Source organism: Catharus ustulatus, chromosome 8, assembly GCF_009819885.2.
Source record: "Catharus ustulatus isolate bCatUst1 chromosome 8, bCatUst1.pri.v2, whole genome shotgun sequence".
NCBI lineage: Eukaryota > Metazoa > Chordata > Aves > Passeriformes > Turdidae > Catharus > Catharus ustulatus.
Genome location: NC_046228.1, coordinates 17,992,644 through 18,020,637, shown reverse-complemented (window position 1 = coordinate 18,020,637; position 27,994 = coordinate 17,992,644). Strand labels below are relative to the sequence as shown.

Genomic DNA, 27,994 nt, shown 5'->3' with positions numbered 1-27,994 from the left:
TCTGCTTTTGGGTAGGGCTTTCTCAATCATATGAGCAAAAGTCTGGTGTGGATTCTCACGTGCATTCAGGGCTGCAGGAAGACTTGGCAGTAGAGAGCTGTGCCTTCCTGCCAGTTTCCAGGAGGGTATTTACAATTGAATCTTTATTCCATTTATCTAGGGCAAAGGCAGGTTTCTTGAGAGAGTCCGAGAAGACTGATAGAAGAACAGCCAAAGATAGGACACTACCTCTGGCCAAACTGGCTAGGATGCATAAAGCAGGAAATTTGATTTCTTTGCTTCCTCCTGTGGGCGCTGTTCTGTACCTGTTAGGCTGACTGCTTTAGTAGCTCCTAAGGGTGCAGTCAAGGGCTGGCTGTATGATTCATTTGGTATGGGGGAAGGGAGAAGCTGTACAGTGATGACATTTATTTTGACCACCTTCCCCTACCCTCATAAAGAGGGAAATTTAAGTGAAAGAATTGTTGTGCAAACTTGGAATTTTAAAATATTCTAAATTTTTTTGTCCTTTCATTTAAGTGCTTTTGTTTCCTTTCTTCCCAACATTTGTAGTCACTCTTGAGGATACTGGAGAGTCCCAAGAGCCATTCAGCTTTCAGGACCTGCAGTGGATTCAATGGGCTCCTGTCCCTCCTCTCAGACATGGAAGGTGCATTGCAGGACCCTCCATCTGGACAGTGGGCAGCAGTTGGACAGAATTGCATACTGGAGCTGGTTTTCTACACTCTTCAGGGGATAGCTGCAGCTCTGCACCTAGACCCTGTCAACAGCAACTTCTTCCAGAGAAATGGCCTCTTTGAAAAGATGGCAGAGGATCTTGGGTCACTTGGATGTTTCTGGACACAAGGGAAAAGGCAAATTCCTGTGAGCCTTGAGAAGAAAAGGACATTTGCAGAATTCTTGGATGCAGCATTCTGTTCATCAGAACCTTTCCCAGTGTGGCTGAAAAACTGCATTTGGATTCTGAGTTTTCTTGATCATATGGTCAAAGGAACCCTCCATCAGGAAAGCTACTTTAAGGAGAGGAAGCCAGAGATGGGAGAAGAATCAAGAGATGATCAGGAGGCATCCCAAGCTCAAGAAGAGCATCCTGTTGCTTTCAAAAGACCAGGCAACAAATTACCTGCCTCTGCCTATGTGCTATGGGGAAACCCTGAAGAGAAGTAAGCTTTTATTTACTACAGCAAATAGAGTACTAAGGCTGGTATGTGCATTTTATATGGCAGTAACTGAGGTAAGGTGTGATATAACCTGCCAAAGGTAAACAAGTCAGTTGAATCCCAACTCCCAGGCCTCCAGGCAGCAGAAATCAATGCTTTTGGAAAGATAAATGATGGAAAAAATTGTGGTATAAGGATTTAGTGCAGCAGTGGGACACACACCCCCAAGAGTTGCAGAGTTTATGTTGAAGATTTTGACACCTCCAAAGTGGGAGCAGGAATGGAGTGTTAGAAGGTTTCTGGGACTTAAAGCTTGTGCTTAGCCACTGCTTGAACCTGCCCTGATCAAAATTTTGACTTTTTCAATTATGTGGAAAGCTGCTTCCAGTCACTTGATACATTAAAAATAAAAGCTACACGAAGGTATTTTAAATACTCCCTCGTGCATGTGTGTCCAAGCACATGTACAAATACATTCATTTATTCATGCTGACAGGAAGGGAAGACTATACCAGACATCAGCATAGCTGTCAGCTGTGAATCAGGTCTGAATAAACTGCATTTTGTAACTCATGAGATTTTTCTCTCCATTCATTTTTCTCTAGCTTTATCTTGAATCTCAGTCCTTTTATCAAACTTATGTTTCCGGTTGGAGCTATGCTTAAAAAACTGAGTTGATAAGTGTGAGATTTCTTCAACCCTTATTGTAGATTATTGCAAAGTCATCTTCCAAGTTAAAGACCAAGACATGATGTCTGCCACCTGTAGCAGCAGCCACTGAAGTCAGCAGAACTCTTTTCCCTGAGTACTGAGGCAGGCTGAATAAGCATTTCTGGTTATATTTATACTTGTTTGAAGCAAGCAAAAAACATGGGATGGATTTCTTTGTTCCCTGTGCAGCAGATTTTAAAGCAGTCATGGAGATGTTTGCTCCCTTTCACCACTCTTTAAGCTACAATGGAAATTTCTGGTTAGATATCCAGATATGCTCTTTTCCAAGCAGATCTTCCTAGCCTGATTTGGGAGAATATGGGTCCATGTGCAAAGAGTATACAGATGGTGGTAGTTGTGAGAAGTCTGTCAACACTGTCTGTTGCTGAAGTGTGTGTAAAAGGGAGGCCCAGGGATATTAAGGGCTCAAGAGTAGGCTGGGGCAATGCTGGGAGGGGTGTGGCTCTGTCTTCTGATTGTCTTTCTGAAGTCACTAGGTCTGAACCAGCAAGGCTTGCTATGTCCTTGTGTTGTTTTGCCTGCTGAGATATGGTGCTGTACAGTAACTGAATAGCACTTGTGTAATAGCACTGTAAACTGGGACCTTTTCAGTTCCCAGTGTCTGATTTGAGATTGTTTGTCTTGGTTCTGGGACGTGAAGGCACAAAAGGAAGCCAGATTAGCTAGGGGTGGTTGGAGACTGTCCATGACAAGTGTATGCAAACACAAAAGGGGAACATGGACTGGAAAGCTGACAATCTTCAAGCTGTATAGCCTGTATCCTTTTCCACCAGTAAATTTTATGAAAATAAGAATAAGAAATCCCATCGTTTCTGCAAGCCTGTTATTCCCCTAAAGCAGCTTCCTCTTAGCTGTACTCCACACTCCCACTTCCCCCTGAAAAGGTTTCAGGCAGCAGCTATGCAGCTTGAAAGGAGGAACTTGAATGCAGCCAGTGTAGGTGGCCTGTGATGCCCCATCTTGCCACATATATTTAATATTCCCAAGGAGGCAGGGAAAGGAGGTGATCCTGCCTGTGACTAATGCACAGGAAAGTTAACATTTTAATGCTGGATAATATTCTAGTCCTTTCCACTGTCCTGTGGTAAAGCATGCCAAAAGCTTCTGGGACACAGAGGAATGGACCCTGTCCTTCCCATCTCAAACCCAGCCCTCTGTGTTCTTGCTCCTGCAGCAATGTTTGAAACACCTTTTGTGCAGATGGGGTCTCAGGTTTTCCTTTTGTTCCTGGTGATTAGACATAGCTGGCTGTAAGCTGTGTTAGCTGGGGCTGATCTTTGGGAGGGAAGCCCTTCTTTGTGCCCACCCAAGCAGCATGGCTGCTGCTGTTAGCACAGACAGCTCGCTGTGCTAATGGCTCTTCAGGTTCTTTGTTACATCTCATTTTGTCCCCAAAACCTCTTATTTGTCTTACGTTTAAGTGGTGCCAGTGCAGAGCAGATTTTCAATTCCCAGCAGGATACTGGAGTGATGGATGGGGTGGAATCCCAGGGCTGATTGGATAGCCCTGGGGCAGGAGTGTGGGATGTGGGGTATTTGCAGAGGTGAGGAGCAGGAACAGGAGCACAGCTTCTGTACTAAGGCCATAAAATGAGGACCTCAGAGAAAACCACAGAGAAGGCTGGAAATAAGGCTTACATAATATTCTTAAAAACCCTTCATGAGCCTTGCTGCCTTTCTCTTCACACACTCCAGCACCCCAATGTCCTTATAGTGAGAGGCTGAGAACTGGGCACAGCACTCCAGGTGTGGCCTCATCAGTGCCAAGGACAGGAGATGAATCACTCCTCTGCTCCTGCTGGCCACACTCTTGTTGATGCAGCCCGGGTGCCATTGCCTTGTTGGCCACCTGGGCACGCTCTGGCTCATGTTCACCTGCCAAGTTTGTTTCCAGCCAGGCAGGTTTCCAACCTTGATTTCCACCCTATTGATTTTAGTGAGCTTGGCTTTTTCTCTTTTAAAATGGTGTGGTTATTCTCAGGGAGATGGGAAGAGAGCATTTTTCAGTGTACTTTTTCCTTTGACATTTAAAACTTACCCACGTTCATGCCAAGTACAGGTGTATGTATTCACACTGAAACCACTGCTGCAACTCTTTATACCAGACCAAATTTTGATTTATTGCACAGAAAATATTGCAAATGAGCAATTAATTTGAAATTAACTTGAGGGTGCAGTAAAAATCATTTGTCACTGTGTGGCAGTGTGCTACACATTACTCCCTGTTCTGCTGTATTAGATGAGCCTTTTTGGGAGTGGCTAACAAACATGCTTAATTGCAGCCTCTTTACCCTCCTTTACATCCCTCGTAAATTTTTTTTTTTAATGTTTACTCTTGTACCTTGTATTTTATGCAGTCTATAAAGCATATTGGGCTTTGTCAGTCTAATTACAGCCATTAGATGTTGCCTTTGCTTTTCTTGTGAGATCTGCTTGGGACAGATGTTTCTGACAGTGTACACGTCACAACTCCAGTTCAGAGGTGCCCCCAGAAATGCTGATTATACTCTGAACAGGATGAGCCTGTAGTGCCTAAACTTGAGTTTTTGCTATGCTGTGGGTTCATCTTTAGATGTATTTGACCTCAAGCCTGCATCATGGTATTAGCAGATCTTGTCTGTGATGTCTCTGATTCCTCAGTTCCTTCCTGTGCCTGAACATAAGAATGTCATAAGTAGTGAAAATGAAAACTGGTGAGAAAGCAGATATTCAACTTTTAGTTTATTAGTTTAGGCAAATTGGTGTTGGAAGGGAGGGTGGCATACAGATTTCATCAAGACTGTCTCACCTTTGCTTGTTTCCATTATGTTTTAAAGAACTAAAGTTACTGTATAACCCAAGTCATAAACTCCTAGAAAATAAAAGGATAACACTGCTTGTGGACTGATGCATCAGTGATTCCTCTGGTTGTCTGTTCTCTGCTCTGCAAATACCTTTAAAGGCAAAATTTGTTTAAAGAGGCTTCTACACATCTTTGAATGTGCAGGTCCTTGAAATGTCAGCTCATGAGCAGCTGATATCCTGTCTTTGTCGCTCTAAGGAGGCATTCAGCTGTTCTGGGACATTTGTACTATTTGCTTAGTTTCCAATGCTGAGCCTGGTTGCTACAAGGAGGATTTAATGCTGTGCTCTGCTGGAACATTGTTAGAACCTCTTTGCTGTTGTTAATAATAATAATGATGTGTCTTTTTACTGCAGGTGGGAAATGAGAGACTGCACCATTGTACATCCAGGTGCTGTCTGTGTCATGGTGAGGTTGTTGCCAAAGCTGTACAAAGAAGGACATGCTCAGGTGAGTCTGAACATATCAAAATGCCATCTAAACAATGTCTTCTACTTCTCTAGTACAGCTTCATTTCCAGGAATTGCTTAGTCTTTGCAAATGTGGCAGTACTAAAATTTACCTAAAACACTGTCAGGAGGAACAGCACAAATTTCACTGAGTCAACAGATGTAAGAACAACAAAGACTTTTGGCTGTCAGTTTGCTGAAGTATTTCTGTACCTGGCTGATGCAGTACATGGATTTTGGTCCCAGAATACTGATTGCAAAGGCAGAATGCAGAAGTGCCCTGAAAACTGTTTAAAGTATTGCCAACAGGCCTAGCAACCAGAAGTCTGACTCTTCAGACCTAATGGCCCATAAACTTTTAATGCAGCTTAGAATTTCTTTATCAAACCTTCCATATATATACACACCCACTGTGAATGAAGATACTGCCTATATTGTATTGGCCGTTTGGTCTAAAATACTTGAATGCAGTCAAAGTACACACGGAGGGACTGAAATAAAACCAGGTTGTTCATCCAGAGCTTTGAAAGGGACAAGTAATTGCTGTCACATTCCAACTCTGTATCGGAAACAAGACATCAGCTAGTGAAATTTTGTTAATTACAGTAATTAATTTCTGAGAAACAAGTGGAATGGTTAATTGGATGAGAGTGTCATCACGAAATTGGAATTGGCTCTAGGACTTGAGCTCTGTAAGAGGGAGAGCCTCTCAGATCCTCAGTAGATGGCAGTGTTCTTAAAAGTATGAAGGACCAGAGCACAAATTCCAGCAATTTCAGTTATGTATTTAAGTATGTTCGTATTTTCTTTTTTCTCTCACTCCTTTTTTCTTAGTCAATAAGAAATTTTTACTGGTTGTGCTTTAGTATTGCTGTTGTGAATATGATTGCCTCAGGTAAAAATGGACCACTATTATGCAAGGTGCTGAGTCAAACTCTAGCTAGGAGTTAACAAATATCTTGAAGACTTCTCATAAAATAACCCACACAAAAGAATAAAGGAAAAATAGAATTTTCCTGGCTATTTCTATTCAAAAATCATTGAATGAGACAGAGAATGAATAGAATATTTCAGAGCTTAGGAAGCTCACTGATGCTGCCAGGTAGAGACATAAAAGGTTGGACTTTAATACCTTTAATCATAACATTTATCACTGCATGAGCCCTTGTGCCAGGAGATTCTACTTGGATCACAGGAGTCAGGCAAGATCTGATGCAGAATGTTTAACTTCAGTGGCTAGTGAAGGGGAGCTACTTGGTAGGAGGAAAATAATTGAATTACTCTTTAGGTAGATATATTCTGTCCCAAACAGAGTACAATCTTTTTTTCTAGTGCCACAGTATTTGCAGCTAGATGAGATGAAATGATGGATTTGTAGATGTACTGCAGACTTTCATAAAAGTCTTAAGGGGCTTCCTGCTCTGAATTTGAGACTGAATCAAAAAAACACATTTTGTAGGAGCAAATGTGGAGAAGAAGAGACAATAATTCATCTCTTTCTGCTTGTATTAGTGCTGTGATAGATATTTTAGGTCCGAGTGTCCAGGATTAATCTGGAAAAATCTTCAGATCTGTTCAGGTCATGTGCAATTCCTTTGCTTTCACAGAACTGGCAATGAGAAAGCACTGCTTTTACAGAAACATTAATGGAACTCAATAAAATTAATGTACTTTTGATTCTGGGCTTCAGAAATAATTCAATTTCCTGACAATTTTGCAACTTCTCAGTGGCCTTTGTCAGACCCTAGAAATGATGGGCTGCAGCAATGTTGAGCCTGTCAGAGTAGAAAACCCAGTAAGCAGACAGTAAAACAGGTGATTTTGCACTTCAACCATTTCTTATACTATCTGGAATGACAGTTAAAAGCTGAGGAGAAGAGATTTGTGGGTGCATATTCCTGCCATTGCCAGGCATGATAAAAAAATCATTTGAATGTCACGAGTACAGAATCTTTCTTAGAACTTTAATATTTTGAGTCAGTAAACAGTCTTTGAGTCAGTGAGCTGTATTTAGAGGACACTGCTCATGCTCATGCCTATGACTGGAACTAAGCCAGTTTCCATCAGACTCCTTGTTGTTTGACCACATACAAGGCTTTCCTGTTATTAATATGTTGCCTGTTTGGTGATGAAAGACAGCATTGCACATGTTTCAAACACTTAGCAAATTGAGACAGGCTTGCATCCACTTTAGATCTGTGGCCCAGGATACTCACAGCATATTTTCTACCTTAAAAAGAAAGAAGTTTCACTCAGACACATCTCATCCTAGACTGAAATGTTAAGATTCCAGAGTGACATGACAAATCTTTCCTATTTGCAATGTCAGATACAGAGGTTGTCTACATCTGACAAGGGTGAGTAAGGGAAAGGAAAGAACTTTTGAGAAAAGAATAAAAGCATGATTCAATTCTTTCTTATCATCCTGGCAGGTTTTCTCTGAATACAGACAAAAAGTAATCCTCATGCAAGTCATCATGTAAATTATTTATACTTTTACTAAATAATACTCTTGCTTCCTCAGCTGGATTTCTTCCTCTTTGTTTTCGTCCATATCTCTTGTATGATGAGCTGCTGTCATGGTTACTGTTGTAAAAGTAAAACATTGTCCATCAATAAGGATTTTGCACCTTTTAAAAAGACCCTTAGCCCTGTAAATGTTAAAAAAAGTGAAAATTTTAAAGTATTTCTGCACACATAATTATTGCTATATTATATATTCAGTCTAAGGGAATTTCATCCTTCTGAAGTGAATGCAAAGTGGCAAAAGTTCATCATTTCTGCTTATCTTGAATATAGCATAATAATCTTTAAGATGAATAACAGTGAATTAAATTCAGCTACCAAGTTTTGAAACTGTGGGCTCTTAGGAGAAAGAATCTGGGAACTACTTCAGCAGATTGGGCAAATTGCTAGGTGACATTTGCTCTTAAAACTCTAATCTGAGGCAGAGCTCAGCCTCATTCTAATTGCACCTTCAATATCCTGATTCACAGTGCAAGTAATATGTGTTAAGAAATCAATCCCTTCATACAAAAATACACAGCATAGTTTCCTGGCCACCTTTAATATTTCCACCAAAATCTCATTTTACTGGAACAAAGATCCATGAAAACAGCTCATTTTATTCCAAACAAGGCAATATTGGTATTGACAGAGCTGCTAGACTAATGAAAACAATCAATCTTTTTTGTACACCATTGTGCTTTTATTGGATTTATTTTGGAATAAACCAGTTGCTTCACTTAGGCAAGACCTGTGTTGTTCTCTGTTTAGTGATATTGACACATACTTTCCTGCATGTAGTCAGAAATGGAGTAAAATGTTAATTAAAATATTAAAAAAATTGTAAGTGAGACTTTGAAACACTGTAATAGTGTAGTTTAGACTGGTGGATGCTTTCTATGTGCAATGTAATGCACAGTGAAACATATGTCCTGGCAATGAATTGTCCTTCAGAGAGAAGAAAATGTTATCCAAAGAACTCACCCTTCAGATGTGACAAATGTGTGTTTGCAAAAACAGCATGTATGTTACTATGGATGTATTGTTTTCTAAGTGTTGCAGCTGGGGACACTTTGAAAGCAAATTGCTTGCTGGCTTTGAAATTGTCCTGTACTGGCTTTGTCTGGGAGAATGCAAAAGAGCTCAATTCCTCCTTACACTTAATAAGATTATTCTGAATCAGTTGCTTCTCATTCATGTTATAAAACCAGATCCCATTGCCTTCATTTGTGTGTCTGTCACCATTGTTGTCCTTTTCTTGAAGAGTTTGCATACCTATTTCCTAGAAGAGGGTGTGAGAAAGCTTGAAAGCTCTTAGAAATAATTTATCTTTAAGATTCATGTTTAAATATATGATCCAGTTACTTTTACATGAAATCTAGTTAGGTCAATGGGGTACAATGCATTTCTAATTGGGAACAAATTGCTCTAAAGATAATTTATGATAATTGAGAGACTTTAAGATCATTAAGAAGCAATAATAAAGCAAAGCTTCAATTCAGCAAAACATAGAGAGAAGTGTTTAAAATTGTTTCAAGACATTGCTTGATACAGTTTTGTTTAAGAACAGTGCTTTTAGAATGAAGAGTAGCTTATGTCAATATGGCTCTCCACAGGTTTAATGTAAAATATATTCTGAGTTCCTGTGTTGGTCTTGGAGCTTTATGCCTAATGACCTGCCCTTGGTGATGGTCCCTTGTTTTTGGATGACAGCTGATTGTTTTCTTCCCTCACTGCCATAGAGTCAAGGCAGGAAAGCTGAGCTGTGGATGGCCAGGCAGCTGCTGGGATGAATATATGCACAGTGTTTTAGTGCAGAGCTTGATAGAACAGCCATGCAGTTCTGCCTGAGCCTCTTGCCTTAGGGGCTTCTTTTCTGGACCAGATGTTTACACTCAGGGATTTGACAACTGAAAAATAAATTAAAGTAGAATAAATCAGTTGCCCTATCCAGTTTAGTTCCAGCCCTCTGACTTTATTTCTGTGTCCATTTCAGCTTTCCCAGGAAATCCAGTGTGCTGTGGTTGATCATATCCAGTCCCTGGTGAAGTCAGAGAAGAGTCGCCAGGTGATGTGTGAGTCTGGGCTGCTGAGCACCGTCATAACCTCCTGCCAGGATGCTTTCTGCAGTGACAGGCACCCCCTGCACCTGCCCCTCACCAGGCTCTTTGAGAAGCTCGCATCGCAGGCTGTTGAGCCCCATGTGTTAAGGTAGAAGATTGTACCTAATGGAAGCAATTTGCTTTAGTGCTGCCATTTTTTTGCAAAGTTTATGAAATAATTAGATGCTTCACATAGTGTTCTAATTCAGCAAGACTCAGTCTTTTCTTTGAAGTCCCAGTTAATCCTCTTTTCTCATTGATTGCAGGATATATGCTTAAATGACTCCTGAACATGGTATGAGTTCTGCTGCATCATCTCTGCAGGGGTTGTAAAGTCATTTATGAATGAACTAATTTAGTCATTGCAAAACAACCAGGGTTATTCTCTCCTGGTATTTATATGGAGAAGCTGTTTTCTGCAGAGTAAAAATAACTTCCTCATGTTTCAGATCCACGTCAATGACAGATGCAAAAATTAAAAGTGCAGTCTTCTTCCTCAGTCTCTGTTTCCAGTTTGAGGTTGCACGTTCCTCATTAATGCTAACAAGGGCTCGACACTACTGTACCTAACAGGTACCAGAGTGCAGATGAATTTAAATATTCAGTGGAAGACTGTATTTCACTCAAATACGGAATAGGATTTCTGAAAAACAGCTCAATAAAAAACCCCAACCCATAGATTTTTTTTTTTCTGAAAAAATAGGGCTGTTCAAAAGTATTGATGAAGAAGAGAAATCTTTGATTTTTTTTTCAACAGGAAAACCTTGAAAAGAAGTGTAAAGCAAGAAAAATATTTGTACTGCTACAATGGGAAACATTTCTTCTGTTCTATTCGGGATATCTTTAAAATTTGGTGTTCAATTAAAAAAATTGTTCTCCAGAACTTTAAGTTCTATTTGCATAGTTGCTATGACTCCAAAAGTGTCTTGTTTTCCTTTTTTGAAATGGCACTTTTTTTTTCATGTTAGGCAATTTCTGTGGTTGGGAGGTTCTCCACTGCTACCTTCTAGGCCCAGTGCAAACGAGACCAAGGTCCTTCCACGTCAGGGGAGTGATTCAGCTAATGCAGGTAAGCACACAATGAGCAGCCTGTTGCTGATACAGTGCTGAGTTAAAGGTGTATCTGAAATGACAGGAAACTGCTCTTGAGTAGGTAGCTTCAAGACAGTCACTGTGAAGATGATTTTGCTGGATCAGACATGAACATGGTTTATAAAACTACTTATATTCTACAAACCAAGGGGAGTGTCTCCTTTGTTTGCAGTATATTTTTTCCTGTGATTTATAGGTAGAAATAAAATAAGAATGGGAATAAAGGGAACTGCTTTTTGTAGTCCCTAGGATATCCTAGTAATCTGCCTTTCTTATGCAAACTATCTTCCACCTGAGTAGTTTTTCTGCTCTAATGTATTTCATAGATGAGGGGCTGCAGTATTTGGTGCTTAAACAAGTCTCATGCCTGAGACATCTGATACAGTGGGGTCTGTACTTGGGTCATATATTCCTTGTAGTCATTCTTCAAATGTGCTCTCACATGTTGCTTGTGACAATTCTGTCACAGCAGAGTTGAATGAATGGTCTTTGTGTAAGAAAAATGGAACCCATGGGTTTGGGACATTTTTTAGTAGGGTGAGTTCTGGAGCTGCCTGAAGATATGTGGGAGGAAAATATGGCTATGACTCTCCTGACAGCCTCCCATTTTGAAATGCCTTCAGTACAATATTTTTTGTCCTGCTGTAGGATTTCTGTAGGCTGCTGCTGATGTGTTATCTCGAGAGTATGAAGTGCTGTTCTGAGCAGGGATGTATAGAATATGGGCAATACCTGTGACTGGGAAAAGACTTGCAGACATTGATCTGGTTAGGCACTGCGTTCATGTTTCAGGTTCAGAAGAGCATGTGGTGCACAGTAAATCTGATCCTCAGACCATTGTGGCTGTCAGGACCTCCCCTTGGCTGTCTAAGGGATCTGCACTGGCACTCCAGACTGCTATGAGCCTCATCTCCATGACATCACCTCGGAACTTCCAGCTGCACAGCACTGCTTTAGCTCCATCGTTTGTGGAGTTTGACATGTCCATGGAAGGCTATGGGTATTGCTGCTGTTGCTTTTATTTTAGCTGCTTTGGAGTCTCCAAGCTCTTACTCTGAACACAGTAACTTCACTTCTCTCTGCATCTTGATCTATGTACCCTATGACTGCCTTCCATGCAGCAATGTTCCCAACATATTTCATTACTGTCTTACTGCTGACAGCCTACTCTCTGCCTTGCTGCCATGATTTCATAATACCAGAAGTCACTGGTGATCCTCAGGGATGATTTTGTTTCTGGTGACAGGTTCTTTCTTCCTTTTGTGTAGATGTTTATACGTCCCTACCTTGGCCACTGTCATGGGATCCAGTGCAGACCAATCTGTCTCGGGAGGGACTGGCATGGGTAAGCACTTTGCCTCACCTACAGCTTGCTGGGAGCACTGACTTCCCAGCCCCAGTGAAAGCATTCAACAGTGTAAGAAAGGGCAGCACATAAGCTGTGCATTTCAAAACATTTCTGTTTCTGTGTCCCAGACCAGCTCTGAACTGTGTAACTTGTACTTCTCAGCAAAGTGGGGAATTGGGTGCAACTTTGTAGTGTGATAGATTAATATTGGCAATACAAATGTAAAGCAGGCTTCTAAGAAAACAGTCTTAGCAAATAACAGCCACTAGATTTTAGGGTAATCTCATATGGAAGGAATAGGAGCTGTCACTTGATGGAATTCTCCTATACAACAGAATCCTCTATTGGGTGGACTGGGAAATGGCTGTACCTATTGCTTCCTGAATTTTTGTGAAATTTGAGAACTTGTTTCTGGCTCAGAGATTGCTAATTCATCTGCTCCATACCATGGAGATCTACTGGTCATTTCTCATCAGTCAGGTTTAGATAATTGATGATGTGCACAGATTCGTATGTGCAATCCCTGTGATATTCAATACAGGCAACGAAATCCAACAGAATAGAAATTAAACCCCATAATCTAATGTTGGTTCTTCCATGCTATGGAGGAATGAAACAGAAAGCAGCTTGCTAAGGGCTGCACAAGGAAAGAAACTTAATGCTTTTTTGTTCTGTCCACAGGGAGCAGAATGTTCCCTCCCTCCAGTGGCCTGACACTCTCCTGCTGGTTCCTGGTTAGCAAATTTGGTTTGGGGCACAACGGCCACCCGCTCCGCTTCCTTACGGTCGTGAGGCACATGTCAAGGACAGAGCAGGAATTTGTTTGCTTTTCTGTAAGCTTCTTCCCACAGGACCATTCTTTGGTCATTTCTACAGAAGAGGTGGAATTCCAGCCACTTGGTAAGGCTCTTTGCAGTCGAGCTGCAGTGCTGTCTCCTCTTGTTACCTGGAATTTTTCATTAATAAATTTCCTCTTCTTTGAAGTACCCAGGATATTTATGGGATTTCTCCTCGCTTTTCTTCTTGAATCCAGTTGTGATTGTAATTGTTGCCCGTGTTTCATTTTTAAGCTTGCTGTAGGCATTGTGAATTACTGAAATATTCAATGGAAAATTTTTGAGTGTCACTTATACTGTTGTGTGCAATTGTGGAGACTGGGGTTGAACCAGTCTGTTCTGTGGCACACTAATCAGATTTGGAGAGCAGGACTGAGGATTTTGGGAGTGATCTAGCTTCCTAATGAAACAACTCATTTCCTTTCCTTGCTTTCGGAATGTTTTCTATTTTGCCAGTCTGTTAATATTGTCTGTTCCCTGTTGATATTTATCCCCTTTTCCTTATTGAGTAGAGTAGGTACTTCAAATGTAAATGTGACTGAATATTCCAGAGGAGGTTGGAAGTTGAACGGGAATAGTAGCTGGGACTTTTTCATGCACAGCTGACATTGTGTGAGTGCTGTGATTGCTTTAGATGATGAAAATTCCAGCTTGCCTTTTTTCATAAAAGCTACAAATTAATATTGAGACTTTTATAATCTCATGGATTTGCTAGGATTTTTTTCTCTGTGTCAGCTAACTCTGTAAATACACTGAGGTGTTCTCCTCTATATTCAATAGAATATGTTAGGTTTGTCCTAATTCAGGGTAGTTTTACAGTGTCCAGGCAGATAGCAGGTGTTGTTTGGGAGGGTGACACAGGGTGCTGGAGGGATCTTGAGGGCTGTGCAAGTTATAGGTCCTGATAACAGGCCTTGGGCAGTGTCTTGAAGACATCAGACATAATAGCATCAAATCATACTGCACCCACAGGGTGTCATGTTCTTTCTGTCACATTTGAAATTTGTGTTCCAGAGGCAGGTGAAGATTAATAACTTGCTGTTGTCTTATCCCTGTTTTTGCTGTTACAGATATTATGGAACCTGAGGGTGAGGTGCTGAATCCCTCCCCACTTCCAAGGCAAGTCCAGTTTGGCTGTGGTAAACTTGTGGTGGCTGGCCAGTGGCATCATCTCGCAGTGACTGTGGCTAAGGAAGGAAAGAAGAACTGCGTTGTGTCAGCTTATGTCAATGGTCAGATGCTTGGCTCTGCAAAGGTAAAGGCTCTCTGCACAGATCTTGTGCCTGATTTTGCCTTGCATTGCTTTTCATTTTCACCTCCCAATGCACCTACCATGACTTCTCAGTATTAATCTGAGAAACTCCAAGCATGGTGATTAACGCATGTAACGCCTGCCACTGTGCTGGGTGTGAGTGGTCAGAAACCCATGCAAAACAGCGTGTACTTGTGCTGCTTTTCAGAAGTATGTTCTCAGCTTATACTGATGCTTTGAACTAGTTCTCCCCTCTCTGTTCAGCATGTAAATAATCAGGGGAATTTGTGTGGTGATGCTCCTCTAGATTCAGGGCTACCTAGGTTGCAGATAGCTCAGAGTTATGTTGCTAAAATCCAGTCATACCCTTAGGTCAAAGTTTTCTGACTTTACTAGTGGTTCAGAGGATCTATCAGTTTAAGCCCAAGATCTGCAGAAGTTGCCAGCTGCAAAAATACTTCACATCAAGGTGGGACCAGAGAGCCCTAAATCAAGGATGCCTTGGATTTAGGCTAAAACCCTGCAAAAGTGATGAGTTACCCAGTGAATCTCCACTCTTTCTTTTGAAGAAAGCTCTGGAAAAGTGCAAAGGTCACAGAGAAATAAGCTGATGTGACTGGCCAGCTCTTTGCAAGAATCCAAAAGTGGGAGGAATTTCCTCAAGCATCTCATTTGGTCATGTTTCAAGCTGTCCTCTTTCTCTTACACCCTTTGAACAATCATTCAGTGGTCTTTTTCCTCACTAGCACACTGAGCACCCAGGAACAGATAGGTGTTCCTCTGGGTTGGTTGTTCAGTGTATGAGATTATATCAATTCATGAGTTCATTGCTAATATTGGTATAATGGTATTTCCCCTAATATGCAATTTCTTGTGATTTTTGTCACACAGCAGTCAGTTCTCAGGTTGCATGAAATATCAGGCAAAATAATCCAAATGCACCTGAAGGGTTCATAATCTACAAGATAAATGAGAATAGCCCCTGGTTTCTATTATTAATATCATCATGCTCCTGGTTTTGCAGTTAGTCTCCTACTATTTCAGAAATCTGATTTTTGGATTCTGAATACAGTGTAGAAAAAGCAGCCTGTCCTGTCCATTATATCTCTGGTTGGTGTGGTGGATTTTTGGTTTTTGAGTAGAATCCTTTTATTAATTGAAACTTGTAACCTTCATCTCTTGCTTTTTGTTCCCATATTTCAATTCAATCTCAGAATGTGCAAAGCTCATTTGTGTATTTTATTCTTCTCCTGTAAATACAACCTGTTTAATTCCAAATATTCTCTTTCCCATACTTGAGAAAAATGATCTGTCTTATAAATGCCTTTTGGGACCTATATCCATTTCAAGAATGAAAATTTAATTTAATTTGACTTCCTTCAAATGAGACTGAAAGTCATCAATAAAACCAGACCTAAACATTGCAATTGATGGAAGAATTCACAGCAAGTGTGTTTACCACTCAGTGAAACAGCTCATACAAATAAAATAATCCTTTAGTAAACAAAAGATCATCCTAGTGTTGAGTTCCCTGACTTAATGCAAGCCTTCATCTTGATATGTACAGTAAAGAAAAGACTGTGTGAGAAGTTAGAAATTGATGTTTTTAATTGGTGGAGCTGGAGTGGGGTGCGTTACTGTGTTGCATCAGGTCTAATGTTTATTTGCTCAAGTGTCAACCACTCTTAATATTGACCAGCCCTGTTTTCTAAATCTCAGCAGTCAGAGACTGCTTGGAGTTACCCATCCTAACAGCAAATTGTTAAAGACAGGGCTAAGCCTCAAAGTACAATATAGTTTTTCTCTACCATATTCTAAGTACTTCCTGATGGGTCTCTTTACAGTTAAATAAAGTAATAGACTTTAGGAGGCCAAAACATTATTTTGCTACCAAAAATTAATGGCCCTGTTTCCTAAACAGTGTTAGCTCCACTGAAGCTTACTGATGCAATTGGACAATCTGCACTCTTCAAAAACTGTTTATTCTCCATTTATGCCAGTAGAAAGTGTGAACTGTAACTTGTCTTTCTGTGTTTAATGTCACGGTTATGAAGTTAGGAAAGGAAAAGTATGTCTGGAGTCAAGATAGAGTTTTTCTTTTCGATACGTGAAAGTCATTTTCAGTGTTTGGAACAAAAAATAGGCTTAAACATTCCAAATTCTTCTATTTACAGTACTTCTCAAATTCCAGTTTCTGAACAGTAGTTGATAATTGTTGTGGTGGGTTGACCTTGGCTGGATGCCAGGTGCCCACCATGAAGTTGTATCACTCCCTAGCTGGACAAAGGAGTGAAAATAAGATGGAAAATGACTTGTAAATTGAGATAAGGCAGTTAATTAATGCAGAAGTGAGTTTTCATGTGCAAAGGCAAAGAGAAAAAAAAAATAGGTTTATTCTCTACTTCCCATCAGTGAGTGCTGTTGAGCCACTTCCTGGGAAGCAGGGCTTCAGCACATGGAGCAGTTTCTACAGGAGCCTAGCACTGTAGATAATGAATTCCTTTTCTTCCTCCTCCTTTCCTTAGCTTTTATATCTGAATTGGCATCATATGGTATGGAATATGTCTTGGGTCAGCTGGCTTAGTTGTGTGCCCTCCCAGCCTCTTGCCACCCCCAACCCCTTGCTGGGGGAATGATGGACAGCCAGCGCTGGTGCTGCCAGCTCTGCTCAGTAACAGCCAAAACTCTGATGAGTTCTCAGCCCCTCTGTAGCTCCCAGTGCAAAGCACAGCACTGAGGGCTGATGTGGGAAAATGATCTCTGGCTCAGCCAGGCCCAGAATAATAGTGTTGCACAGCTGACTGAGACTGCCATGAGCAAAGAGGTGGCAGGCAGTGCCTTACAGGGACAAGAGCCCAGGGCACCCTGGGTGTATTGGATCCCCTCAGTGAATTCCTTCTCTGTTGCAGATGCAGTATCTGCAGCCTTTACCAGGTTGCTGTACTTCCATGGAGCCCTCTTCCTTTATTGATGTCTATGGGTACATAGCTACTCCTCGAATTTGGAAACACAAGTCCTCCTTGACCTGGCGCCTTGGTCCTACACACTTGTTTGAAGAAGCCATTTCTGTGGAAACCATAGAAGTTATCATTAAGCTTGGCCCTCAGTATTGTAGCAATTTCCAAGCCGTACAACTTCAAGGTTTGTGACAGTTCTCATATCTGCCACTATTTATTTGTCAAGGCAGTGTTTTTTCATACTTATAACCTTCTGTTAGTGTTCCAGCTGTGTCCAGGAGATCACTCTAAAAGTCTGGAAAACTGCATTGCTGAATGTTGTACAAGATTGTAGTAAGATACATGAGCATCTTGTAACATACTGTGGATTGGAAAGAAGGGTAGGAATCAAGCAGCAGAGAGAGATGAAGAGTAAAGAGGGTAACATGTCCTGAGCTGCAAGATTGTGATTTCTGTTGGACAAATGTTAAAGCAGAAGCTTTAACCGAGACATTCTGCATTAACAGTGCTAACAGGGAACAAGAAGGCAGAAAGAGAAGTCTGGAGTTTAACTGCAAATGCCTGCAAAATCGGAGAGAGCGCAGGGGAGAGAGGGGTAGGGGAGAAAGTTACATTCCATTAATGAAGAGGCTTTTTAACTGAACTATGTTGTTAGCTTCAATTATTAAACAGACAGAAAACAGAGAGACAAAACATTTCAGTTATTGATTACTGTTTGTTCAACAAGTAGTGCATTTGCCTCTGCTAGAGCTTGGAATGAAATTATCATTTCTCATTTGAAAAGAGCAAAATAATCTCTCTTGGTGATGCGCCAGCCTAAAACAATGTAGAAAGACTGGCTGAGTGTACTTCTTCAGACAGAATGCTGTCAATCTACACACAAAAATCTGCAAGTCAAGTGTGGGAAGGGATTGTTAAGAGAGAAATGGTGTCAAAGTACAGCTCTGAAATAAAAGCATTACCTGTAGAAGTCAGAAGGATTTGATTTTTTGAATTATTGAGTCTTTATGAAGTCTGAGGGGCTTGTTTTCTGCACGGTTTTTTCCAGGTTTAGTAGTAATCATAGATTGTGGCCATCTGACTCTAGTGATGCCCTGTTTCAGGGAAATCTGAGAGCAACATATGTTATCTCCTAATTGTGAAATGATCTCTCTCTTTCCCTGCTCTCTCCCTATTCCATCAAAACACCCAAAGGAACTTAGGTAAATAGAAATTTTGACTTTAAAAAAGTTTTACCACAATCCCCCCCAAACACTATGGGGTTTTTTTCCATTAAAATGGATTTATTATCTTGTTGCAAGCAGCAGAGGGAATTCTTGGCAGTGTTGTGTCCTGTCTCCCCACTATCTCATTGCTTCTTGCTAATCAGCTGCAGTTGTGCAGAGGCTTAGTCTGCAGACCAAGTCCTGCTGGAAGGAAAATAGTGACACACTCTTGAAGCATTTTATTTAATCTTCATGTGGCATGTGAACTAATTTTTTGCCTGGAAGTGCTGTGTCACCAGCACTAGTAAATAGTTTTGTAAGTCAGCTATTTTCCCAGTCTATAAAGTTGTCAAAAATGCAACTTGGCTTTTTTTTTTTTTAATAGAGGTACACATAGTTTTTCCAATTGTGAGCAGGAATAGAAAATTCTTTAAAGAAATGCATATGAGAATTTCATATTAAACTGCTGAACCTGGTACTTTTTAGAAACTTCCCGAATATGAATTGGCTGCTCTTAACTTTTGCCTCTGCTCTCCTTCCACACAAATCTTTGCTTTGGATACACCAATGAAGTTACCAGAAACACAGAAGGCCTCTGAAATGTTTTCTATTTCCAGAAAGTTTGTTTATATTGTGTGGAAAGAGAGAGATTTTATTCTGGACATTTATGAGCTTCATGAGATGTTATGAGAGGATGTAGAATCAAGGCAAAGCAGCGACCAGAAGACACAGCCAAGCACAACTGCTGGTGATGCAAGCTGCAGAGGGTGAATGCTTTTTTCTGCTTATAGTTAAGACAAAGTAAATTTTTTTCCTAAGCATCAGGTTCCTCCAGTTATTTTTCATCAGCCTCTCTGCTGTCTTGCATAGTGAACAAGAGAAGATCCTTCAGACTTTGACAGTTTTTCTTGTTTTAGGTGAGGACCAGTGCAGTGATCATACTATTGCACCTCTGGTGGCAGAAGATAAGATTTCTTTTGGAATCAATGCCGTGTGCTCATCTCTCACTACAGTCCAAGACATAAAGAGCTCTTACAATGAAGTGGATGGTCGGCTGATTGCCAAAGAGGTCACCATTTCCCCTTGTCTTAAACAAGTTTTCTCTAGTTTCCAATCAGTTTACTAGAGCCAAGTTTCTGACTTTGTATTGCCTGTGTACCTTCAGTGATTTTTTTTCCCTTCTTTTTACATTCTTTCCATTCCTTAACTTTGATCTACTCATAGGATAATTTTCACCTCTGGAGAGAAATAGATTGGACAGTTGTGAGCAAAATGCTAAAAGCATTTTTTGGAACAGGAACAGAAGCCATAATTTTCAGGTTTTATGGTAATTTGTTTCAGTCTGTGTTATCTTAATGCCTTCACAAGGACTTTTCACATGCCGTTCTGCCATTCTTGCTAACACCAGGTCTATTGATATGTGAAAGTAGTGGCATTGTGGGATGTTGGTGGGTGAATATTTGTCCTTACAATCAACTTTTTATTAAAAAAAATGGTTTTCCTAGCCTAAAATAATAAAATAATCTAAAGTATTAGAGCATGCATTTGTTACTTTTAGTGTCCCTGGTACTACCAAAGTTTTTCTTAAAATGCCCTTTATCTGTTTTAGATTGGGATTAATTCTCGAGACAGTTCAACTCCAATATTCCTAGCTAAGAATACTGCTGGACACCTCTCAGGTTCCTTGAGGACTATTGGGTCAGTTGCTGTGGGCCAATATGGTAAATGCACTTGTCTTAATGTTTAATCTTCTTTTAAGAGTGGAGCTTTTTGCTGTCCAATAACAGATCTAGTCTGTGCAACTTCCTGGTAGAGTAACACTGCAATTTCCTAGGGGTGAGAGTGTTCCAGTCCTCTCCAGCAGCTACCAGCCTGAACTTTGTTGGAGGCCCTGCCATTCTCCTGGGTCTCATTGCTATGGCCCGTGATGACCACACCATGTATGCAGCTGTCAAAGTCCTCAACTCCATCCTCAACAGCAGCCCCTTGAGTGAAAAACTGATGAGGCACATCCATGGATACCAGGTAGGCACACTGTTGTTCATTCATCCTGGTTATAGCCTTTCTCTTGTAGATATTCATCCCCAAATCTATCGATGGGAATGAACCAAACATATCCTGGCTATAGCCACTTGTGGTTTGAACTTTGTAATTTGGGAGGGGGATTTAGGATCATGCTCTACATCCTGTGCTTACAGTTCCTGGGAACCTCTGTAACAGTTTATCTGCTGAAGGAAATATGAAGACAGATGCCTCTTCGTCAGACATGATTTAATTAAATAAACCAGTGCAGCAAATTTTTGACTGACCCCCTCTTCAGCTTTTACCAACACACTTGATCCCACACACAAAGACCACTTCTCAAGCAGCTTTTCTTCCTCCCCTTGGCTCATACAGCCTAAGATTCCCCTTTCCAGACTGCTCAGGGTTGGGCTGACAGTGAATTCCTATGCCTCAGTCTTCACTGTGTATGCTGATATAAATAAGAGCTGCCTGAATTTCATTGATTAGGTCCATCCCACATTAAACCTGAAAGCTGAAGATTTTGGTTGTATGTAAAGTAATATATGTAATATTGGATGGATTGAGGCTCAAGTATGAAGTTTGTTTCGTGTCATTTACTTTGAGCTATGTAGGTGAAGCAGAGAACTCTGAAGGAACAGAGAAGACTCTTTAATATAGAAGGTTCCAAACAAGACTCTTAACATTAGGGTTTCATGAATGATTTATTACAAACTTTCCATTTTCCCAACATGCAAATTGTTCATAAATTGATCGCTATTTATATGAATATATTTATCCTACTTAGATATTGCTTGTCCAGTCCTTTCTTGTGGGTCAGTGCCTGTCTTTATATTGTGTATGTGTATATTTTGATTTTTTGCTAAATAGTGTTCTCTCCATGTCACTGATCATCATATTGCAATGGAGTGAAGTTTTTTTTTTAACAGCCAAGTAATAAATGTGTCTTGATATGTACTTTCAAATTAATTTCTATTCCTCCCAACTTGTTCAAAATGTAATGTCTTTCTGAGTATTCTTCTCACAGTATGTGGAAACTGTTGGATAATCAAAGGTAGGCTCAGTTGAGAAACTGGCAATGTTTCACAAATGTTTTTCATTTGGGGAGGTAAAAATGAATATTTTTTAAAATTAACACCATTTGTAAGCAATTAAAAATACATCCATGAAGAATAGCATAGAACACCTACTGTGGTTATTTACAGTTATATTTGTCTGCTGCTTTTTAAAAATTTTACACAGCATAATATGGCATGTATTTTCCTCCTGTTCGATGCCACAGAGTTGCCAAGTTCCTTCAAAAATTCATCCTTACACTTTCTGCATGAAATTTTATGTCTGGACTGAAATCTTCTTTTTCTTCTTGATGCTTATGCAAAATGCATGCATGCACAACTGCTACACCTGAGTAAACTCTATGCGGGTCTTGAATTAAAGAGAAGTGTTATATGTTAGTTTATAAATACAGATTTCTAGTTGGCAGATACTTACTCATTCTCCTTTTTTCAGTTGCTGAGCTATCTATTGAAGAGGAAAAGTCAGCTGCTCAACAACAGGATTTTACAGTTACTGTTCTCCCTAGTGGGCACAACTGAGCTGGGCTTTGAGTCTTCTGTCATCAAGAACTGTAGTGCGTTCCAGCACGATCTCTGCAACTTTGAGGTAAAACTGTTCATGTTACTCTGTGTAGTAAAGATGGCTTTATAGTACCAGGTTTGCTTTGTTCACAGCATCTACTGGATCCAGTATTTGGGATGGGGTTGTGTATTCTGCCTACTCTTCAGGAATAGAACTGGAGCTACACTTCCCTGCCCCAGCAGGGACTTCCCGGTGCCTGCAGGCTGCAGTACAGAAAAATGAAAGTTTCTCATGTTCTCCTCCCTAAACTGGTTTTAACTGTTTCTCTGATGCAGCTACTGCTCTCACAGCTCAGCAGAGCAGTAAAACTCTGCTTTCCTTTGTCTTTCAGCTTTGGATGAAAGCTCCAGACAATCTCGATCTTGCTCTTCTTTCCCATCTTGTGGAGATCTTGCAGTCCTCCAGGTATAAACATGTGTTTGAGTCACAAAACTGTGGGCCAGACTCAGCTGTAACCAGAAGCTGGAGCTCTGAGGTGGATATGAAGGGTCTAATCCCAGTTGGAATCAGTGGATTCTGAGAGTGAATCATTCCTGTATTGCTCTTTCAAGCCTGGAGTTAGTGGTTTGATCAGCCCCTGAGATGACTTTGGGGCCAGACTGGGAAAAGATATCCAGTTACCTGGTTCATGTGGAATCACTGCTGTACAATGAAAGCTTAAATATGTGCTGGGGAGGGGAAATCTGAATGTTTGAATTGACGATGAAATATTTTTTTTTAAATTATTTCCTATTTAAATTTAATATTTAAAATTCATTATGGAAGTTGCTTTTAAAATCAAAACATAACCCTTTAATCAATATTAATCAGCTGGACTGGAGTTAAATGTATCTAAAGAGAGGAAGCATGGCAGAGGGGATGAGTAAAGCTAGATTCCTGCTTTTTGGTAGCAGAAAGCTCTGTGCAGAGCTGTCTGGTGCCCCTTGCTAAGTTTTACAGGAATAGCATATTTTGCTACCAGCTCACTGCTTGAAAATGCAAAAATGTTTTATTTGAACTTGTTGGAATGCAGGAGTTTCTTGGGAGAGGGCAGAGGAGAAGAGTAGAACACAAAAAGCAGTCTTCAGATCTCCATCACTGACACATGTTCAACATGTATATTCAATATGTCAACACTTCAAGTGTTTCAAATGTTACAAAGACAATGTTAGAAGCCAAAAGTGAGAAGTATCAGTGCAACCTGAGAGTCCTTTTAGCTGGAACTCGGAAAATGTGGTCATTTCCAGTAGAAGCCTTTAATAGTCCCTGTGCTTTTTTTTACAGAGATGCACGTCAGAATGTTGCAATTGCCTACCAGGTGCAGATGGTGCCCAAGCTTGTTTTCCTGTTCAATGATCCTGAAATCAGCAGCTCCAAGATCACTGTGGCCTGCACTATCCTGTCCCACCTCTTGTTAGGATACTTTAATACAAGGGATGTTCTCAGGTAACCTTCAAGGTCTCTAGCTTCTCCTCAGATTGCAGATGAGCTATAGCTGAGCTGGAGACAGCTCGACAGTAGAGCTTCCCTCACCTTGTCTTCAGTAGAACACCAGATCTTTGGCAACTGCAGCATCCCCTGCTGAAAAACTGATAAAAACTTTTTTCATTCACTCCAACCTTATATTTATGTGAAGGTGAATTGGGTGATGGCTGTTATAATGGTGGCACAGACAGTTCTGTAGGTATAACTGGGATTACTCAAATATGTCCTTAATATTTGGTTTCATTAAAGCCTTGTCCCTAAAGTATCACTACAGTATTACAATTTGGCCCCAAAGAACTGTGTACCTAATCTTGTTGGTTTGGTTTATATCCCAGTAACAATCCTTTTTGTTCCTGAATTTCAATCAGTTATGTTAGTCAGGAATTCATGAAGCTTAGCATTTAAATCCTTGTTTGCTCTTCACAGAATGGAAGCACTGCTTCATTTTATATTCCCAGCCTAATTGCATCAGCCTGTAACCTTTGAACTGAGGAAGGTCCACATAATGCTGTCTACAGCCACCTAATTCCCAGGGAAATGCACTGCACAGATGGAAGCTCTGTTTCTAAAGCTCTATTTTTAATAAAATGCAGAAACAGAGTTGTGTGTCAAATCTGTGGACTCTGCCTTTTGCTCTGTTGGGAGAGTATGAGCACCTGTAATTGTTAACTGTGGAGTAAGCCAATACATCAACTTGGTGCTTGCCAGCTCTTTTGTGAATGTGTGCTCCTGGCTATGTATTACCTGTCTGTATATTCCTGCCCTGGGATTGTAAGAATTTGTCTGTTCTTTTTCATATAGGTGGTGAGACAGGTGAGAGCCATGGATTTAGTGTATCAAATTTGTCCTGTTGTAAGGAGTGTGAATGAGCATTTTTTGTTCAACAATCATGACTTGTTATTCCATGGCAATATGATCAGTTGTCAATCCTGAGTGCTGAGAGAGTGGACACAGTCCCTGTCCTTTTAGCTCCAGCTCTCAGCAGCACTGGAGGTGCTGGAGTTTCTGCTGGTCCCAAATTTGGACTTCTAGAGGGAATTACTGTGTGGGCCATTCCTGCAGAACAATTGGTGTTATGTCCCTTAAGAAATATCCTTCTTGTGGGCAGAGGAGATTGAGCACTTTCACTAAATGTGATTTATCACATTCATCTTTCTGTCCTTAGGACCAGGTAATGTGCTAAAGCAAATTACTGGTGAAAAAATTACTGTCCTCCTCACAGTGGACTTGCTAAGGTTTCTCTGTTCTCCTCTATATGCTTGGAAACCAAGTGGTGATAACACTGATATTGGAATGCCACAGGCTGCTCAGAATCTTGTATATAAACTGAGTGCTTTACTCAGTATTCCTTTCCTCTTGGTAAAAGATCTTTAAAGTAGATAGAGAAAACATTTCCATAGCAGAATATGTTTTACTTAGATTTGTAGATAGTTTCAGTCATCACAATATAAGAAAGATATCAAGCTATTAGAGAGCATCCAAAGAAGGTCGTGAAGATGAAGGGCCTTGAGGGGAAGCCAGATGAGGAATATCTGAGTTCACTGGGTCTGTTCAGCCTGGAGAAGAGGAGACTGAGGTCACCTCACTGCAGGTACAGCTTTCTGTGAGGGGAAGAGAAGGGACAGGCACTGACCTCTGCTCTGTGGTGACAGGGACAGGACCTGAGGGAATGGCCTGAAGTTGTCAGGAGGGGTTTAGGCTGGACATTAGAAAAAAGCTTCTTCTCCCAGAGGGTAGTCAGGCACTGGAACAGGGTCCCCAGGGAAGTGGTGATATCACCAAGCCTGACAGACATCCAGAAGCATTTGGACAATGCTCTAGCACAGGTGTGACTCTTGGGGTGTCCTGCTGGGGGCCAGGAGTTGGATTTTGATGATCCTTGTGGTACCTTCCCACACAGCACAATCTGTGACCTTTTAATTTACTTCCTAATTTATGAAGGTTTCATCCTGTTTCTGAAGTGACTAGAATTTCTAATGATGGTTGTTATATCGTCGTTAACCAGTACTCAGCTTTGCATACAATCTCCAAGTACTTAATTTAATATCTTTCTGTTGACCACAACTGCTTCACTCCTCTGCTAGGATTGGATTGTTCCTTGTTTACACCTTGAAACCGTCTACTGTGGATGAAAATCAGATTTACCTGGATAGTGTGGCTGAGAGGCCCACTGAAGGTGAGGGCTGCCTTTGGGGTATGTGTTGTAATAGATAACTACAGTATTTGCCTCCTTCCCCAGAACCTGATGAATCCTAATTGCAGCATTAGAGCTTCTGCCCCCTGTGGCAGGAAGATGCAAAATTCAGATTTCTTCGTGTGGAAAGGGACAGGCTGCACTGAGATGACCCTTTTGTTCTCTCTGCTAATAAACCAGCAGAACGGTGACTGCATTGTCCAGAGCTGATACAATGCTGGATTTCAGATATACACAGAGAGAAAGGACATTAAATTGAAATTGCCCCCAAACTAACTTACTGGGCTGTTGCAAGGAATAAAATTTCAATAGGCTTCCTGGATTTTCTGTGAAGACTTTACTACCCTTACAGTTTTAGCAAATAATAATGCTGAACTCTGCACCTCTTAAAGTATAGGTTCAGGTGGAGGAACATCCAGTCATTTGGGCCTTTCACTGTGATCTGCCAGTTGAGGCTTTATTGTTATTGCACCTCTAAACAACAGATGATGTTAAGGAGACCCTGGTAACTGTAGTTTGTATATAGACATCTCAACTAGGCAATACAAGTCGGATTGCCTGCTTACATTTCCCTTTCTAGTGAACCTGAGATTGCTTCCTGTGAGTTATTGTTCAACATGCAGTCTGAACAAGTTTTAAATAACTCTAAAGAGAGGACTTTGGCAATGTTAGCTCAGGTTGTTTCTTATGTTAGCAGGAATCCTTACGTCTAAAATTTGATGTCTGCATCATCTTACTCTCCAAAAACCCCTGATATAAGTACTTCTGCAAGGCTAATTTGGTGCAAACAAAATTGTTCATCAAAGCAATGGAACATGTTTTGTCTCTTCATTACTCTTTATTACTTTCTGATATTTGTAGCCTCAAACCAAACATCTGGAAAGACAATCTGTCTTCGAAACCAGCTACTGAAGATGCTGTTGGATGTAATACGCTCAGACAAACTTCACCTGTCCTCTGAGTAAGTAGAAACATTTAGGATTTTAAGTGTCTCTGTCTTCCAGATTTTTCTTCTTCCTGGTGCTTAACCAGGACTAAACATACAGATAATATTTGAATTTCAACAAATACTAAGTAAGTGCAGACTGGCTTCAGAGAGGCTTTTTTGTCCATGATTTATCTGGCATTAACACAGCTGTGTGGTCTGATCACACATCTGATTTCCATTTTGCAAAAAGTCTCATGTTTTCAGGAAGTATGGTGAAGGGGAACTTGGATATTGATGTTTCTTCTGTATAGTAGGCATTGAAGAAATCCCATCTGTCTCTGAAAATCAAGTCAGTCCAGTGTGGGATTACTTGCACCCCTCTATCATAACCATGAGAATGCTGTTATTATAACTCTACCTTTCATAACTGAAAGGCAGATTTCATAGCTGGGAGCTGCAACTGTGCACATCTTGAACTTGAAAATTCAAACCAGAATTTTGAATTTCATAACTTGAAAGATCTAGTCTGTGATGTAGCTTGCCTCAGTTATCAGTACACACTCTCAGAAGGGGAACTGTTTTGCTGACAGTAATACAAGGTTAGATGTAGCAGGAATTGAATGACTTCAGCTGTGTGGATGAGTCTTGTTAAATCTTTGTGATTCTCTGTTGTGGTACACCTTTAATATGATTTTTTTTTCCTAGAGAAACATGAGCTTCTAAATAACTTCAAGATAATTTTAAATAATATTTCCTTTCTGTCTTCCATCATGTTCCCTTCATTTTCATTTACCTGTTTGTCCTAGGGAAAAGGAGAAGACATTTTTGGCACTGGGGCCAGACTGGTTTCTGCTGTTCACACAGAGCTACCTGCACTTCAGCACAGTTGTCCTGGGAATCAAACTGCTGCTGTGCTTCCTCCACGATCGTTTGCTGCTGAACAAATTCAAGGAGGGGATAGTGGCTGGGCGTTGGCTGGAGAACAGCTCTGCAGGGCTGAGTATTCTGATAGGTATGTGTTAGTGTTCCCAAATCGCTGCCTTGATCCAGCTCAGTGAGAGAAGATAACTGTGTACATGATAGGAGAATTCCCACTGATCTCGGTAGACCAAGAGTTTAAATTACTTTCTAGGGCAAACCTGTTCTGGTGCTTCAGCATTTCTGTGCTGGAAAGTGGAAAGCCTTTGCAGGGAATTAGCAATTCTGATTAGCATCTGCAGGATCTGCACAAAGTCAGGGCACTTGATAAGCCTGTAAGGTGTTCAGAT

General features: G+C 40.7%; 1 protein-coding gene across 1 annotated transcript in view; it reads left to right on the top strand.

The window, feature by feature from the left end:
- Positions 1-27,994, top strand: part of WDFY4 (WDFY family member 4) — a 128,156-nt gene that overhangs the window by 27,271 nt on the left and 72,891 nt on the right. Inside the window, exons 12-29 of the mRNA XM_033066622.1 lie at positions 553-1,163; positions 5,091-5,184; positions 9,685-9,899; positions 10,759-10,859; positions 11,675-11,882; positions 12,151-12,227; positions 12,912-13,130; positions 14,137-14,321; positions 17,228-17,459; positions 19,398-19,549; positions 20,090-20,201; positions 20,315-20,505; positions 22,012-22,164; positions 22,472-22,545; positions 23,404-23,565; positions 25,689-25,780; positions 26,660-26,759; positions 27,533-27,738. Of these exons, the coding sequence (XP_032922513.1) occupies positions 553-1,163; positions 5,091-5,184; positions 9,685-9,899; positions 10,759-10,859; positions 11,675-11,882; positions 12,151-12,227; positions 12,912-13,130; positions 14,137-14,321; positions 17,228-17,459; positions 19,398-19,549; positions 20,090-20,201; positions 20,315-20,505; positions 22,012-22,164; positions 22,472-22,545; positions 23,404-23,565; positions 25,689-25,780; positions 26,660-26,759; positions 27,533-27,738 (3,184 nt within the window). The remainder of the gene's footprint in view (positions 1-552; positions 1,164-5,090; positions 5,185-9,684; positions 9,900-10,758; positions 10,860-11,674; positions 11,883-12,150; positions 12,228-12,911; positions 13,131-14,136; positions 14,322-17,227; positions 17,460-19,397; positions 19,550-20,089; positions 20,202-20,314; positions 20,506-22,011; positions 22,165-22,471; positions 22,546-23,403; positions 23,566-25,688; positions 25,781-26,659; positions 26,760-27,532; positions 27,739-27,994) is intronic.